This window comes from Mesoplodon densirostris, chromosome 16 (assembly GCF_025265405.1).
Source record: "Mesoplodon densirostris isolate mMesDen1 chromosome 16, mMesDen1 primary haplotype, whole genome shotgun sequence".
In the NCBI taxonomy this organism is placed as follows: Eukaryota; Metazoa; Chordata; class Mammalia; order Artiodactyla; family Ziphiidae; genus Mesoplodon; species Mesoplodon densirostris.
Genome location: NC_082676.1, coordinates 4,690,027 through 4,704,798, shown reverse-complemented (window position 1 = coordinate 4,704,798; position 14,772 = coordinate 4,690,027). Strand labels below are relative to the sequence as shown.

The following is a 14,772-nucleotide window of genomic DNA, read 5'->3' as shown; positions in this document are numbered from 1 at the left end:
ACTGAATGAAAGAATCAGGTTTCTGGAAATAACTTTTCTCTTGCTCTGTGTTCATTTGGGTATTAAATACCCGGTCATATCTAATTTTAACTCTGGTGGGACCATAAAAAACAAAGGTTAAAGGCTCTCAGTACCATGGAAATGGAGCTTGTTTCTAATGAATGGGAATGGATTTGTCCTATGGGGTTTTGACTTTGAATTCCTGGGTGAACGTTAGGGACAAACACGTGTCCTTTTAAAACTCCAACGGCTTAAATACCTGATTCAGACTGTAGCACCAAGTCTGGACACGATTAGTAATTTTCAGAAACGTACGAAGCAGGATAGCCCCACAGAGGGGTCGGGACACTCGCCCTTTAAGCCTAGGGTCGTTGCGTTAAGAGTCTGGGGGCTTGGGGCGCGGGTCCCACTCTCCTGGTTGGCAGCACGTTCTCATATCCGTGCCTGGAGTTCTCCCGACCATGAGCGGGTTCCTGGTACCATATGTCGCCCCACACCCTCAGCCCCTGATGAGCACAGCACCTCTAAACCAGCTCCTGATTCCGGTGTGAGAGGGGCGGGGTCTCAAAGGCTAGTTTGACCCTGGGGTAGGGATGAAATGCGATGAGATCATTCAGAAAACGAGGGCCCACCCCTCAAACGAATATGCAAGGAAAGGCCAGGTTCTCGAGGGGGCGGGGCTCTTGCAGGAGAGCACGTGACATCCCCCATCCCCCGCCGCCGCCGCCGCGGTCCCCCTACCCGAGAGCCGTCTCCCCACGTCACATGCTGACCTCCCCGCTGCGCTGCACTTTGCTGTTACCCGCCCCCCGTCCCCCCACCGCGTGTCCTCTGCATTAATGTCCTGTCGTGTTCTGCCCCTGAGGGGCTACGTGTTTAATTTCTACCTCCATCCCACGACTCTTGGGCAATTAACCCCGTGAATACGTCAAAAATTGGGACTCTCTTTAAAGAGATTCCTTTTAAAATCCCGGCAAGAAAAAACGTAAGCTGTCTGCCCCTCTGTCACTCAGACCCTCCCTCCCTCAGCCTCAGTTCCCTCCTCTGTGAGGACAGCACCTTAGGTCCTCGGGACGGCGCTGTCACGTCCCAGGGCCTAATACGCAGTAGGTGTGTCGTGGCTGTGGGTTCAATACCCCATCCCACCCCCCAAACCGAGAGGTGACGCCTGGGCGGTAGAGTGGCAAGATTTACACCCCGAGCAAGAGGTCCTTAACCCCTAAAAACCCAAACCCGAGAATGTTCCCTGGTTGTGCCTGTGATGAGGGACAGTGTCTGAAAGACACGGGGACAAACAACGTCAGGGGACCACAGAGCCAAAGGGCGTGGCCTTTACCTGTGGTCCCAGGGACCCTGAATGTAGACGGTTCCACATCCACACACAGGCCGTCCCAGGTGCCCAAGTTAAAATCAATGAGCAACAAACGCTAACCTCTACTTAACCGAGGGGCATGGGCCACACCGCCTCCTTCCCCCCCGCCCCAATAAGTCCCAGATCATAAAGCCTTCCGGGGGCAGAATCTTATTTTACCTTATTCACATCGAGGGATCAATCTATATTAACATCATCAACTAGAAACGTCATCCGCTGCTGCTGCCTGCAGTGACAGACACAGTGACTATTGAAATAAACAAAAATAAATAAGCAGGGCCCCAAAGCCCTCAAATCTGTAATTAACACTACCACCTGCATTTCATCCACTGGTTTTCCATGTGCTAATCCAGTGACTGAGGAAGCCCCAAGGCACACCTTGAACTTTTCCCCCTCCCAGCCCCACCCCCAAAGCAGGGATGCTAGCAAGGGCCAGTAGGAACCTTTTCGGAAGTGCTGGTGTGCCGTGTGGGCCTCAAGAAAATGGAAGCACCCCTGAATGGTAGTGAGCCAGCCCCCACTTCTGGTACAGTAGCCTTGATCCTTATCTAGATGCCGACTTGGTAATCTGCCCCAATTGGGCGTGTCCTCAGGACACAGTCTGGGAGGTTATCATTTGAAACCACCTTTATTCGGGAATCTCCAACCTCTGCACAGATCTGAACCCACCACTCCTTAAAGAACAGAATACTATTTTAGTTGGAAAATCGTGATTGAAGCGACACTGTGAGTCAGCGTGATGCAATATGATTTTTTTTCCCTTTTCAATCCCACTGTAGTGAGAAGGCAACCAAAGTGCAGGACATCAAGAACAACCTGAAAGAGGCCATTGAAGTACGTGCCTGGTCCTTTTTGTCATTCTTTTAGCCTCCCTTTCAGACAGCGCTGTCCCCCTGACCGCTTTGCTCCCATCATTTTCAGACCATCGTGGCCGCCATGAGCAACCTGGTGCCCCCCGTGGAGCTGGCCAACCCCGAGAACCAGTTCAGAGTGGACTACATTCTGAGCGTGATGAACGTGCCAGACTTTGATTTCCCTCCCGTAAGCTAAGCCCATGCCCCTTCCCACCCCACACACCCCCTGGGATGTCCTCCACACAGGCACACTGCCAGCAAAACCCATTTCTGTGATATTGATAGGAAAAATAATCATTAGAGCTTTAGTCAAGATGGATGAGCGAATTTCTGTCACCCCTTGTCAATCTTGGCTCGCCCGTCCCCGCAAGTAAACATCACAGTTCAATACTACAGTTCTCACTGTATTAGATTGTAAATGTTTATGAGAAAAAGTCATGAGTTGTGGCGGCCTTAATTATTCCCTTATACACATCTTGTGACAAACAAAACTGTTAAGTATGGCACACAAATGCTAATTGTCCAGCTAATCAAAAATATCCTAAGATACCAAGGAATGCAGAAATGAAGTGCCAGCTCTGAGTTTTATAAACGGAAGATATTCTCATTTTAAACAATTTGCCATTTAACCTTTATTAAGGTTTTTCTAAAGTCAGTCCTTGTCTTGGGGCAAATGAAGTCTTTTCTCATTATTCAAAAAAAAGAAAGAAAAGACCTTCCCCTAAAGAAATCATAACCCAGGGACTGGCCTCTATGCACCCTGGCTGGCGTGCAGGACACTGCTTACAAAGATTTGTCTGCTCCATAAAGAACTATTTTTAGGGAACACAAAATTGCCTGTGGCCCAAGCATATGTTTTGACCCCTTTGTGGGGGAAGAATAGTTTATAAGAGGGGAACAGGAAACAAGATGGAAAGATGGGCACGTTTATAAGGCCCAGAAGGAAAAGACTTGTCTACAGCAAAAACAATGACTTATTGTTGCCTTTTGTCAGGCTTTCGTGGGAATTTGTGTTTGTGTATTTTAAATGGGTTTGGCTGCAAACTTCTCCTAGCAAGGAAGCAGTATTAGTAAGTATGGCTAGGTAAATTCTTTTAAATGGAAAAAAAGTCGAGCAGTAAACACAGTACACATAATGCCAAACAGACTTTCATGAGACGTGATTCTGTATTTCTAACAGGAGAAAAAAGGCAGCCCGTTAAAAATACACCAGGACGGTGACCTCTTAAGGGTCTCCTGTTAGCTGAACTTCACGTTCCTGCCTACTTTTGACCCTTTTCTTACTGCATTCACATTGCAGAAAAACCTTCACTTTCCTTGTAAGGGACGAATTGCCCCGATACAATTTAAAATGTTATTCTGTTCAAATGAAATGTGAATCATGACCTGCCATTTAAAACCACGAAGAGATCATTTGCTCTTTTGATTGACAGGCATTGATGGACAGGGTCAGATTTGCCAGCAACTCCCAACCATAATATTTTTTTCTAAAATTCAAATTTTCCTGGAAGGAAAATTTCGATCCCGCCACATCTTCACAAATGAAAACGTCTTGTTTCCACGACATGGAATCATACATTGGCAGCGCCTCCTAACGAGTGTATAGTCCTCCTAGATGAGCCGTCGGGTGAACAAAGTTATTCAGTAGTTTACTCTGGCCCCTCCCCCCACTCCCAAAGATATAGGATGAAAACTACCCAAGAACAGTAATTCACAATACGAGGACAGCTGGATTCAATTTTTGAATACGTTTAGCACGCTGAAGGTCTTTAGGAACGCCCATTCCTTAGTTTGCTCCGAAATTGGGAATAATCACACCCAGGGTTGGTGGCAGAGTAAACTCCGGTCTCATTGACTTGGAGCAGCTCCCGCGTCTAAACCTGCCCTCTCGTGTTCACTTTCAGGAATTCTACGAGCACGCCAAGGCTCTGTGGGAGGACGAGGGGGTGCGCGCCTGCTACGAGCGCTCCAACGAGTACCAGCTCATCGACTGCGCTCAGTAGTGAGTAACCGCGTCTCCACGTCCGCATGTGAGATAGGCGCACACGGAGCGCACCTTACAAACCTGACTCCCACTTTCCAAGTTTCTTGTAAATGAGTTCTTTTCATAGAAGCCAGCCAGTTATTCCCACCTGCGGTTAGAAAGTTCTAGTCTGATTCATTTGTTTTATAAAGCCCTTAATAGCACTTTTCAGTGCAGTGACATTATTTTTACACAAACAATTAACGCCTGTTAGAGCGAAATGATAATTACCTGCAATAAAGTGACATTCATAATTAATCAGCTTGAAGTAATTAACTGAATGGACCTCCAAGCATTTAGGGAGTTAGGGCAGCTCTCACACTTTGGATCAGGTAGAAATATTCTGCTTTATTGCTGTGATGTAAAAACCTGACAGAGGAACAGTGAGGACAAAAATATGCCTCCTCCTCCTCGGTGACTGATAAGTCGCTTTGCTATTTCTGCTGTCAGGTAGGTGACTACAGTAGCTGCCGGAGTGCAATACTTCTAGTTCATCTAGACCCGGGTATTGTGTTGAATTCCATTTCCTCTCCTTATTTATTCATTCACTCTGGGCCTGAATTCAAGGATGCTCCCCCCATGGGGTCCTTGCTGTGTCCTTTCATGGGCTGTCTTCCAGTGGGTGTGATAACACAGCTGGAAAGTTGCCTTTTAAATAGTTTATGACCCTCCTTATCCTGTACATAACATAGCAAATATGTGAGGTTCAGAGCCATAAAAAATATTTGAAAGATACCGTTTGTTTGCTGATGTTGCACAAATGTACTAAGTTATCATTTTCTCAAGTTGGATTGTCTTTTATGACCGGGGGAAGGGCAAGAGAGCTTTGTGATGTTTTAGCCTCTCTCATGTAAGTGACTGAAACTCACAAACCATTTTACTATTGAAAATATTAAGTAACCAGGACCAAGGTACCCCGGCTGGCTCACAAAAAGCTAAAATCGCATTACGCAGGAGCCCCACGCCGGAGGAACTTATTGTGAAAACCACTCGAATAAACAGGAGGGAGGAAGAGGTGACGGCGCTCAAACAGCAGACACGAAGCCAGCTCCCCAGAATCCTGTTACAGACACATCACACAAGCTGATGTTAGGGGCTGTGAAACCTATCAATTTATCTTTCCCTGGCCCTGCTTTCCCATCGCAAATGCATTTGATTATTTTCGGTTGTCACACATGTAGCTATTTTGTGATTTAACATACAAGCAAATCTGTATATTTTTTCAAGGAGCAGAAAAACAGTCCATCTGGGCCGGTCCCTGTGACCCTCCCACCCCCACCCCTCCTTCAACAAAGCCCCTGATTTTCTCAAAAGTTTGAGCTTAAAGCTGGAAGTGCTAATTATAGTAACGCAAAACAAATGGAAATCCTGGAATTGTTTGCCTTTTGTATTTTGGATCCAAGTCAGAAGTACAGGTACAAGATTAGGAGGGTTTAACCATCCCAGTTTTGAGCGCTCTGGAAGCACGGAGGGTGTAACAACTTCATTGATGAACAGTTAGCCAGTTTTTTTTTTGTTTTTTTTTTTTTTTGAATCTCACACCATTTAAAAGTTGTTTTTTTAAGGCAAAATTCAGTTACTCCTGCAACTTTATCTGAAAATGGCAACATTTGCACAATTTATGGAAAGTTTCAAGGGAACTCCGGGAAAAAGGGAACATAGCTTGAATCTTAGAAAGTGTCTTCCCCAGCCCGATGATTAAAGTAGCCCTGCCTTTGCAGTGACCACCGTGGTTCTGGTTTAACGGCTTTTATGTTAAAGTTGAGCTCCTGGTACCTTGCCCGTTCCTTAAGGTGCCTATTTTTATTTGTTGAGCTGGGGTTTGGCTGGCCTTACTCCAGATGTCTCTCTCACAAGATTTGGTGCTGATGATCTATTTATAGAACTGTGGTTCTGTTGCCATGGCAACATGCTGCAGGCCAGGGCGGCTGGGGAGCTATTTCTGGCCCGGTGCTGTAATGTAAGACTGATTGGGCAAGTCGGTATATCCTCTAAGCCAGACTAACTTTAAACTGGTAAAAAGGAAGGTGGGGGGGGGAACCTTATAGAATTTCTTTAAATAGACTTTTCTCTCTTTGTGATTTTTTTTCTGATTAGCCCACTTTACAACGATCCAGACCCCTGCCCCCCCCAAAAGCTGGTTTTAATATTAACTTTTCACAGTAGTTAAATTAGTCTAGTCTTTTAGAAGTTATTTTTCCTAACAGTGTATCTAGTCAGGCAACACAAGCAAGATAGTTTTTACTTTGGGAACAGTTATGGCTGTGGAGTGGGAGATAGAAAACACTGCTTTTCCCTCTAAAGCTTTGGCATCACTAATGATGGCCCCTGAGACCGCCCCCGCCCCTCCACTGTACATGCTCCCTGCCCAGATAAGGGCCCCTAACCTGGATGGCCGTGAGGTTTTTTGAAAACTCAAAGTTTAATATCTGGACTGTTCTATTTCATGGACCAAGTGGAACGGAAGGGAACTTTGTGTCTGTTTCCTGTTCACTGTGGTAAGGGCCAAAAGGGCCCCTTCTTAAAAGTAGAAGGAAGGGATGCCCTTTCTGAGTAACTCAATCTTATTTTCATTAGTCCCTTGGGGGGCGGGGAATCCTTGTTTCTTTAAAGTGTGCCATCTTTTTCATTTTTTTAAAAAAACTGCGTGACATGGAAGGGTACAATTTTCAAACTACTTGCCATTTTAGTCAAAGCCAAACAATTTGAAAATCTGAATTTTTTACTCAGCCTTTATCAAATGGCACAAAATCAGACCTGATTTTGGGCCCTCAGCTAATTGACATGCACAGAACCAGCCTTTTAAAATCAAAGCAAGACCAGAGCTCTGCACTGGCCTGTGCTGTACCTGTAGGCCATGGGTCCTGAGAACCCACCCCTAGTTCCTGGTTCCTAGACCTACTGGTCAGCCAGGTACATTTATCTTAAATTCTGTTTGCTCTAACCTTTTCTAAGGCATACGTTTGGACTCATAATGAACACAAGCAAACTCCCCATTGACTTAATAATGCCAGGTAACTGTGGGGTGATCATTTCCATTTAGCTGGACTTGGCAGAGAGGCCGCAATAGTGGGCAAAGTGGCATGAGTGTGTGGTCACCCCTGTGCCTTTTTCTTTTCCTCCCAGCTTCCTGGACAAGATTGACGTCATCAAGCAGGCTGACTATGTGCCCAGCGACCAGGTATGCACACGGTCTCACAAGCAGAGGAGGTAGAGCCCTCTTTCCGAACTAGTCAAGACTTTTGCTCCAGATTGTCAATTATTAATAATGTTTTGGTTGGTTTGGGTGAGATCCCTTGACCTAAGATTTTGTTTTAGGACCTGCTGCGCTGCCGCGTCCTGACTTCTGGAATCTTTGAGACCAAGTTCCAGGTGGATAAAGTCAACTTCCAGTAAGTAAATGGTTCCCTTTAAAAAAAAAAAAAAGAAGAGAGAGAGAGAGATTTCTTGACGTTCCCTCTGGCCGGGAGAATGGTGGACCAGTGTTGGCCCTTGGAGTGACCAGGTGTCATTTCTCTCCTGCAGCATGTTTGACGTGGGCGGCCAGCGTGATGAACGCCGCAAATGGATCCAGTGCTTCAATGGTACGGAAGCCACGGGCTTCTCTGCTCTTTAAGGACATTTGGGTTTTTTCATCGTTAAGGGTCATTTCCACTTCTAACGTGCACTGCTTTTGCTTTCTTGTGCCGAAGATGTGACTGCCATCATCTTCGTGGTTGCCAGCAGCAGCTACAACATGGTCATCCGGGAGGACAACCAGACCAACCGCCTGCAGGAGGCTCTGAACCTCTTCAAGAGCATCTGGAACAATAGGTTTGTGCGGTGACCCCCTGGTCTCCTCCCCACTGATCTCAAGGCCCTGTATTTGCATGGCTAGAAAAGAATCTTGTGCAAGTTCTTGGGCAAGCATCTCAAACCCCTTGCAGAAAGAATGCTTTCTTTTCCTGGGCATTAAACCTGTGTCTCTCTTTCTTAGATGGCTGCGCACCATCTCTGTGATTCTGTTCCTCAACAAGCAAGATCTGCTCGCTGAGAAAGTCCTCGCTGGAAAATCGAAGATTGAGGACTACTTTCCAGAATTTGCTCGCTACACTACTCCTGAGGATGGTATGTGTGGCCTTCTGCAGTTGATTAGTGCCCCTTGGTCCTATGGGGTGTCTTGCATGTGTTAAAAATTTCTGTTCTGGATTTTAAAAATGAACATCCTCTAAGAATGGAACCCCCGCCTCTACTCAACCACCACCACACTATAAGGGATCTGTAGGGGGAGCCAAAGAACCTTATTTTAATCACTTAAGTAACAAAATATTTATATTCTTTGCAGCGACTCCCGAGCCCGGAGAGGACCCACGCGTGACCCGGGCCAAGTACTTCATTCGAGATGAATTTCTGGTGAGTAGAGACTGTCTTTGGTTCCCTCTCTCTGCTTGTTCTTTTATTCTTAGGGGTGTACGTTTCCTTACTTCTAAATTTGGGGATCAAACCATCCAGTTCCTCAGTGTTATTTCACCAATAGTCGGTATGAATTTAGCCTCTGTGCCCCTCAATTTGGGTTTGTTTTAACATGACATCAATGACTGGTGGGCAGTCCTGGGTAGATGACCCCACTGCTGACAGGGGGACTTACTGGAGAGGCGGCACTGACCGAGTTTCCTTCTGTGCCCACAGAGAATCAGCACTGCTAGTGGAGATGGGCGCCACTATTGCTACCCTCACTTCACCTGCGCTGTGGACACAGAGAACATTCGCCGTGTGTTCAACGACTGCCGTGACATCATCCAGCGCATGCACCTCCGTCAATATGAGCTGCTCTAAGAAGGGAACTTCCAAATTTAATTAAGGCCTTAAGCACAATTAATTAAAAGTGAAACGTAATTGTACACGCAGTTGATCACCCACCATAGGGCATGATTAACAAAGCAACCTTTCCTTTCCCTCAAGTGATTTTGCGAAACCCCCTTTACCCTTCAGCTTGCTTAAATATTCCAAATTTAGAAAGCTTAAGGCGGCCTACAGAAAAAGATTAAGGAAAAAAAGGCCACAAACGTTCCCTCTCTCTTTAAGTAAGTAAAATAACAGCAGCAAACAAATAAAGAAATAAAAGAATAAATGACATAAATGAAACAAATGAAATAAATATTGTGTTGTGCAGCATTAAAAAAAAATCAAAATAAAAATTAAATGTGAGCAAAGGATGTGACTCCCGTGAATTATTTGTGGTTTCAAGCAAATACCCATTGTTCAGGGTTTTGACTGCATCAAAAGTTGGGAGGCCCCCGTGTTGAGGTGACAAGGCCCCAAGGTTATAAGTGGGTATAAAATATTGCCACTCTATGTTTTTGTTGACCTAATCCTGGGTTTCTGAAAACAATTTGCAGACAATACAAAATGTCCACCCTGTTCTCCTCTCGAACCCAATGCCCCATAGAAAACCTCTAAGTCCCATCAAAGAAGTTCTATACTTTGATCACTGCTGCCCTATCCAAAGAGTCTATCAACTTATACCCTTATATATTGTCTCACAGTGTGCCTGCTTACCTAGTCTCCCCAAATAGGTGTTTGAATTTCAGCTGTTTGTCCTGCATTAAGACAGGGACTCAATTGGGTGGGAGGAATTTAGGAATGCAGTTTACAATCAGGAAAAGAGTTATTCAAGAAATGGTGTACAATGTATATTAAATCATCACATTTTACACTTTATCTTAAAATTTTGTCAATTATATCTCAGTAAAGGTGGGAGGTGGGGGTTGAGGAGGAATAAAGCTGGTACAAAGCTATCAAATAATCAGAAAGAAATGGTATAGCAATTTGGGGAAAAAAACTGGATCCCTACCTCATTCCATACACAAATGAACTCAGTGTGGGTCAAACACATATGGTTAAGTACAAAAAGTTACTTTAAAAATGTCAATTTTTATAATTAAAATCTTGGTTTATAGAAGGCCTCTCTAAGCATGACCTAAGATTTAAAAAAAAACCAAAGAGGGCTGGGGGATGACCGTACAAAAATTAATATCAAATATGAATGGGGTGGGGGTGGAGACTGGATAAAAATCTGTAACAAAGGGTTAGTTTCCCTAATAAGCAAAGAGCTCTGAAGAATTAATTAGCAAGCGCCTCTCGCAAAAATGAGCAAGGTACATAAACAAACAATTTTACTTTTTAAAAAACGTACAAATAACTAATTAACATTGGGGAAACCATGCAACCTCACTCATAATGAAGTGAAATACAAATAAAACAATCTTCCACCACTGTTGGGGGAGGGGGTGGCCACCAGCACTCATGGGCCCCACATCAAACTCTGAATCCTTGGTGGGTTATGGCTTGGACCTGAGGTCCACTTGGGCTCCCTAGTCCTTCACCCCCCAGGCTCATCCCTTAAGTTCACGGTCACCCATGGAGTGGCTTCCTGGAGGGGTGGGAGGGAGAGACCAGTTTGCCCCCAGCATCAATCATTGCACCCTCTGAAACGGGCCAAATGGGACATTAATCAAGTTGATTCTGTAATTCAGGCCAAAAACCGACTTCCTATTCCATTTTCTAGGTCAAATTAATCCCAGCCAATTAATCCTGAAGCAGAGTATACCAGAGGTGAGCAAAGCATGCCCCACGGAGGGCAGAAAAAGTAGCAAATACCCCATGTCCATAAACCTTCCCAAAGCTTCCTATGTAACATTCATTCCACATAAAAATTGTTGGCTTACTAGGTAGATTTCATTACAAAACGACCCTCAAACCGCCCCCCCAAATTAACATATAATCTACACGAGTGCTTGCTATGCAGATATAGCCAGAAGACCAGTCCCCAAATTCCCATAATCGTCCAAAGTACTCCAAATAAACACAATTAACTAAACCCTAGGCAACAAGTACAAGACCAGCCCACCATACAAACACCCATCCAAGTAAAGTGCTGGCGGAGAATAAAGTCCCAAAGCCCCTCTTCCAAGATGGCCGCCTGTATGCCCCACCCACACAGAAATTCTAGAGCCTTCTCTGAATAATCCACATAAGATTGCTATACTAGCCACATAGCCATCACAATTAGGAAGCAAATTCTCAGGCTATAGAACACTTATACATAGAAAATGATATCCCAGAATCCCCGGCCCTTGCTGGTCAAAACTGGCAGAGACTTTGTGATCACGTCCAGAAAGAGGGTAATAAAAGTCACGGCTATCCACCACCTACTATGTGCCAATTAAATCACTGCCCAGTGAGACAGGTTCAGCTATTACTGCCATTTTATGAGGCCTAGAGAGACCAAAGTAACTTGCCCCAAGAGTTAAGCAGGGAAAATGGGCTTCAAACTCAGGTAGCCAAAGCCCACTGCTTGGCTACTACAATATCCTGTAGTTCTAAAAGATATAGAAAAAAAGAGAAGGTCTACTGCTCTTCTTTCCTGGATGCCAGTTGCCAGGAGCCCAGGCAGGACCCATGACTCCAAGGGGAAATCCTGCATGTCTCCATTGATTCCATATCCGGTGGTGATGGTGGGGTGGGGGGGTCGTGAGCAGGTCGGGGAGGGGAAACGTACGTCCTTGTCCCTCAGAGAATGGCACTGGACACAGTCCTGCCTTACCCCCAGTTCAGAGGTTTGCCATGGGGCCACCTCCAGTCACTCAGATGTGTTTCAGGGTCCCTTCTCCTCCTTGGGATTTATCCCTTCTACTAAAACAATTTCATTTTCGTTTTCCCTTTGACTTGGTACCAAATGTAACTCTTACAGGGCTATTTTAAAATCTAAATTCTAGGATCTTCAGAATTCCAAAAAATCATGAAGAATTTCATCTAAATATTTGATTACGATAAACCATTAGTTTTTTAATTGTTAGCTGAATTTTACATCCCTACTCAAATGCAAAACAACATATTTTTCTAAAAGTAACAATTTGTGCTCCACTTTATAAAGCTGTGGAGGCCAAATATTAAAAATAACTATTCTTTGATCTTTTAGAGATTAAAAATAATAATAATAATGATAAAAAACCACTAAGCCCCCTGAGGGTTTAGTTTGAGGAGGGTCTAGAATTGGTCAGAAATTTCACCCACCTTCACTTTTATTTAAATGTAGGCAAAATTATTCCCAAAGAAATGGCCACCTCAGAACAGCCTTTCTATGTCAAATGGTATTCTCTTATGATAATGGTTTCTTGGACTTTTTTTTTTTTTCTTTTTGCGGTACGCGGGCCTCTCACTGCTGTGGCCTCTCTCGCTGCGGAGCACAGGCTCCGGTCGCGCAGGCCCAGCGGCCATGGCTCACGGGCCCAGCCGCTCCACGGCATGTGGGATCTTCCCGGACTGGGGCACGAACCCGTGTCCCCTGCATCGGCAAGCAGACTCTCAACCACTGCACCACCAGGGAAGCCCTCTTGGACATTTTTGGTGATTGTTTTAACTCAACAAATATATAGAGAGTACAGAACCTATGCCAGCCACTGGGAGTTCTGCTCTCATGGGTAAGTTCTATCAGGGGAGACATGCATTTACCAAATAAATAACTAAAAGAATTATAAATGATGAAAAGGTCTCTGGGCTAATAAACAGAATGGGGGTGATGGGGAATGGGAGCTATTTGGGGAGGGATTCCACTTGAGATAGAATAGCCAGGGAGGGCCTCTCGGAGGAGGTGAATTTTCTTATGGGAATGCAAAGGATGACAAGGAGCTAGTCATCTAAATATGAGTAGCAAACATCACTATTCTTTAATCAATATTACTTATTAAAACATTATAATTAACATTTATGGAGCACTTTACCATGTGCCAGGCACTGTCCTAGGCCCTTTATATGGATTATCTCATTTAATCATTTTGAAACCCTAGGAGGATATACCCTATCATCTGTACAAGATGTAACCAATCTGTATCCCACTGTACAAAAATGAAAAAGGTAAAATACATCTAAAACATTGTGAATAAATTATGCAAATTATGCTTTTAACAATGGTTACACTAAAAAGGCCATGCAATATGCACTTAATTTGTGAAATTGCTACTCAGGTTCCTAACTTAGAGTTGGCGAGTGTGGTGTCCTTACAATAATTTTTCTGTATATAAACATTTACATACTATGAACAACTAAAACTGTCTGGTTTCGCCTAAAAACTGTCTGGTTTCGCCTATCTTACTTTCTCTATCAGTTAGGAATGTATTCAGCTGCAAATAATGGAACCCTGACTTGGAGTTGCACAAACAGAGGCGTATACCTCTTACTTACCAAGAATTCTGGAGGTAGGTGTTTCCTGGTGTTATCTCAGCAGCTCATCAATGGCAGAGCCTATGCCTCCACAATTCTTTTGGCTTCTCTCCTGTGGTTGCAAAATGGTATCATGTCTCAGCCTAAGGCAGAAAGAAGAAAAGGACAGCCCAATCAATTCTCTCATCAGGAATGCAAATGCTTTGTAGATGCCCTTTGTTCTCTCTAACATGTGAAATATACACAGATACCAGGATAGCAAGATAAATAGATGGTGAGATAAATAGCTAGCTAGCTAGATAAGACAGAAAAGTATGTGTTCAATAACACTATTACAAAAAAAAAATAATAACACTATTACAAACACACACACACACAGATTTATAATTTTTTGTCCCATGGACCATGATGGAACTTTAGAAAGATACACCCAGAACCTGTAGTTTTTAAGAATTAGGGAATATAACAGGTAAAAAATTCAAATCATAAAGGACTAATTTGCATAATTATATATAAATCAGTTTGAAAGCCTAGATGAAATAGATAATTGTCCAGAAAAATACTGTTTATCAAAACTGGAGACAAAAAAAATCTAAGCAGACCACTTAACATAGGGGGGAAAAAAAATACAGAGCCTAGAGGGCACCATGACAAAAGGGCTTCAAGCTCTTGTTGTGGGAAGCTAGTGAGTGGAAGGAAACATGAAGGAGGCTTATGGGGCACCAGGGTCTGCTTCTTGATCTAAATGCTGATTAAACAAATATACTCTATTTGAGAAAATTTGCTGAACTGTACACCTATGATTTGATATTTTTTTCAGTATATATACTGAAAAAAATTTTTAGGATGGAGGGGAGGAGGGAAAAATTTTTTTTTTTATAATGAGGAAAAGGAAAAGGCACCAGACCCAGGTAATTCTATAAGAGAATTCTACTAAACCTTTAAAGGTCAAATAATTCCAATACTACTTAAAATTATTCCAGCATATAATGAAAGGAAACTTTCAAAAGTATTTTTATGAAGTATAACACTGACTCTGAAACATGCCAAACATTGCATCCAAAAATAAAATTATAGACCAATCTCATTTATGAATATCAATCATAAAATCTTAAAATATAAGCAAGCAGAATCCAATATTAGTTAAAAAAAAATAAACATCATGCTTAGGTAAGATTTATTCTATGAATTCAAACCTGATTCAATATTGGCAAAATAGTAATATTTGCCAAATTTTAACATCCATTTATATTTTTTAAAATCCAATAAAATAGTGATTAATGGATGCTCCCTTAATATGAGTCTATGTAGCATATATTATA

General features: G+C 43.5%; 1 protein-coding gene across 10 annotated transcripts in view; it reads left to right on the top strand.

The window, feature by feature from the left end:
- GNAS (GNAS complex locus) overlaps positions 1-9,442 on the top strand; it is a 53,905-nt gene extending 44,463 nt beyond the window's left edge. For 4 of the 10 annotated variants that reach the window (XM_060078591.1, XM_060078590.1, XM_060078597.1 and 1 more), the window contains 10 exons: positions 2,152-2,206; positions 2,294-2,413; positions 4,131-4,228; positions 7,376-7,430; positions 7,568-7,641; positions 7,775-7,833; positions 7,942-8,062; positions 8,226-8,356; positions 8,574-8,641; positions 8,918-9,442. In XM_060078591.1, the coding sequence (XP_059934574.1) occupies positions 2,152-2,206; positions 2,294-2,413; positions 4,131-4,228; positions 7,376-7,430; positions 7,568-7,641; positions 7,775-7,833; positions 7,942-8,062; positions 8,226-8,356; positions 8,574-8,641; positions 8,918-9,064 (928 nt within the window). In that variant the 3' untranslated portion in view covers positions 9,065-9,442. Of the gene's footprint in view, positions 1-1,107; positions 1,111-2,148; positions 2,207-2,293; positions 2,414-4,130; positions 4,229-7,375; positions 7,431-7,567; positions 7,642-7,774; positions 7,834-7,941; positions 8,063-8,225; positions 8,357-8,573; positions 8,642-8,917 lie in introns of all 10 variants that reach the window. The other 6 variants (XM_060078599.1, XM_060078598.1, XM_060078596.1 and 3 more) reach the window with 2 other exon arrangements.
- Positions 9,443-14,772: the final 5,330 nt, after the last annotated feature.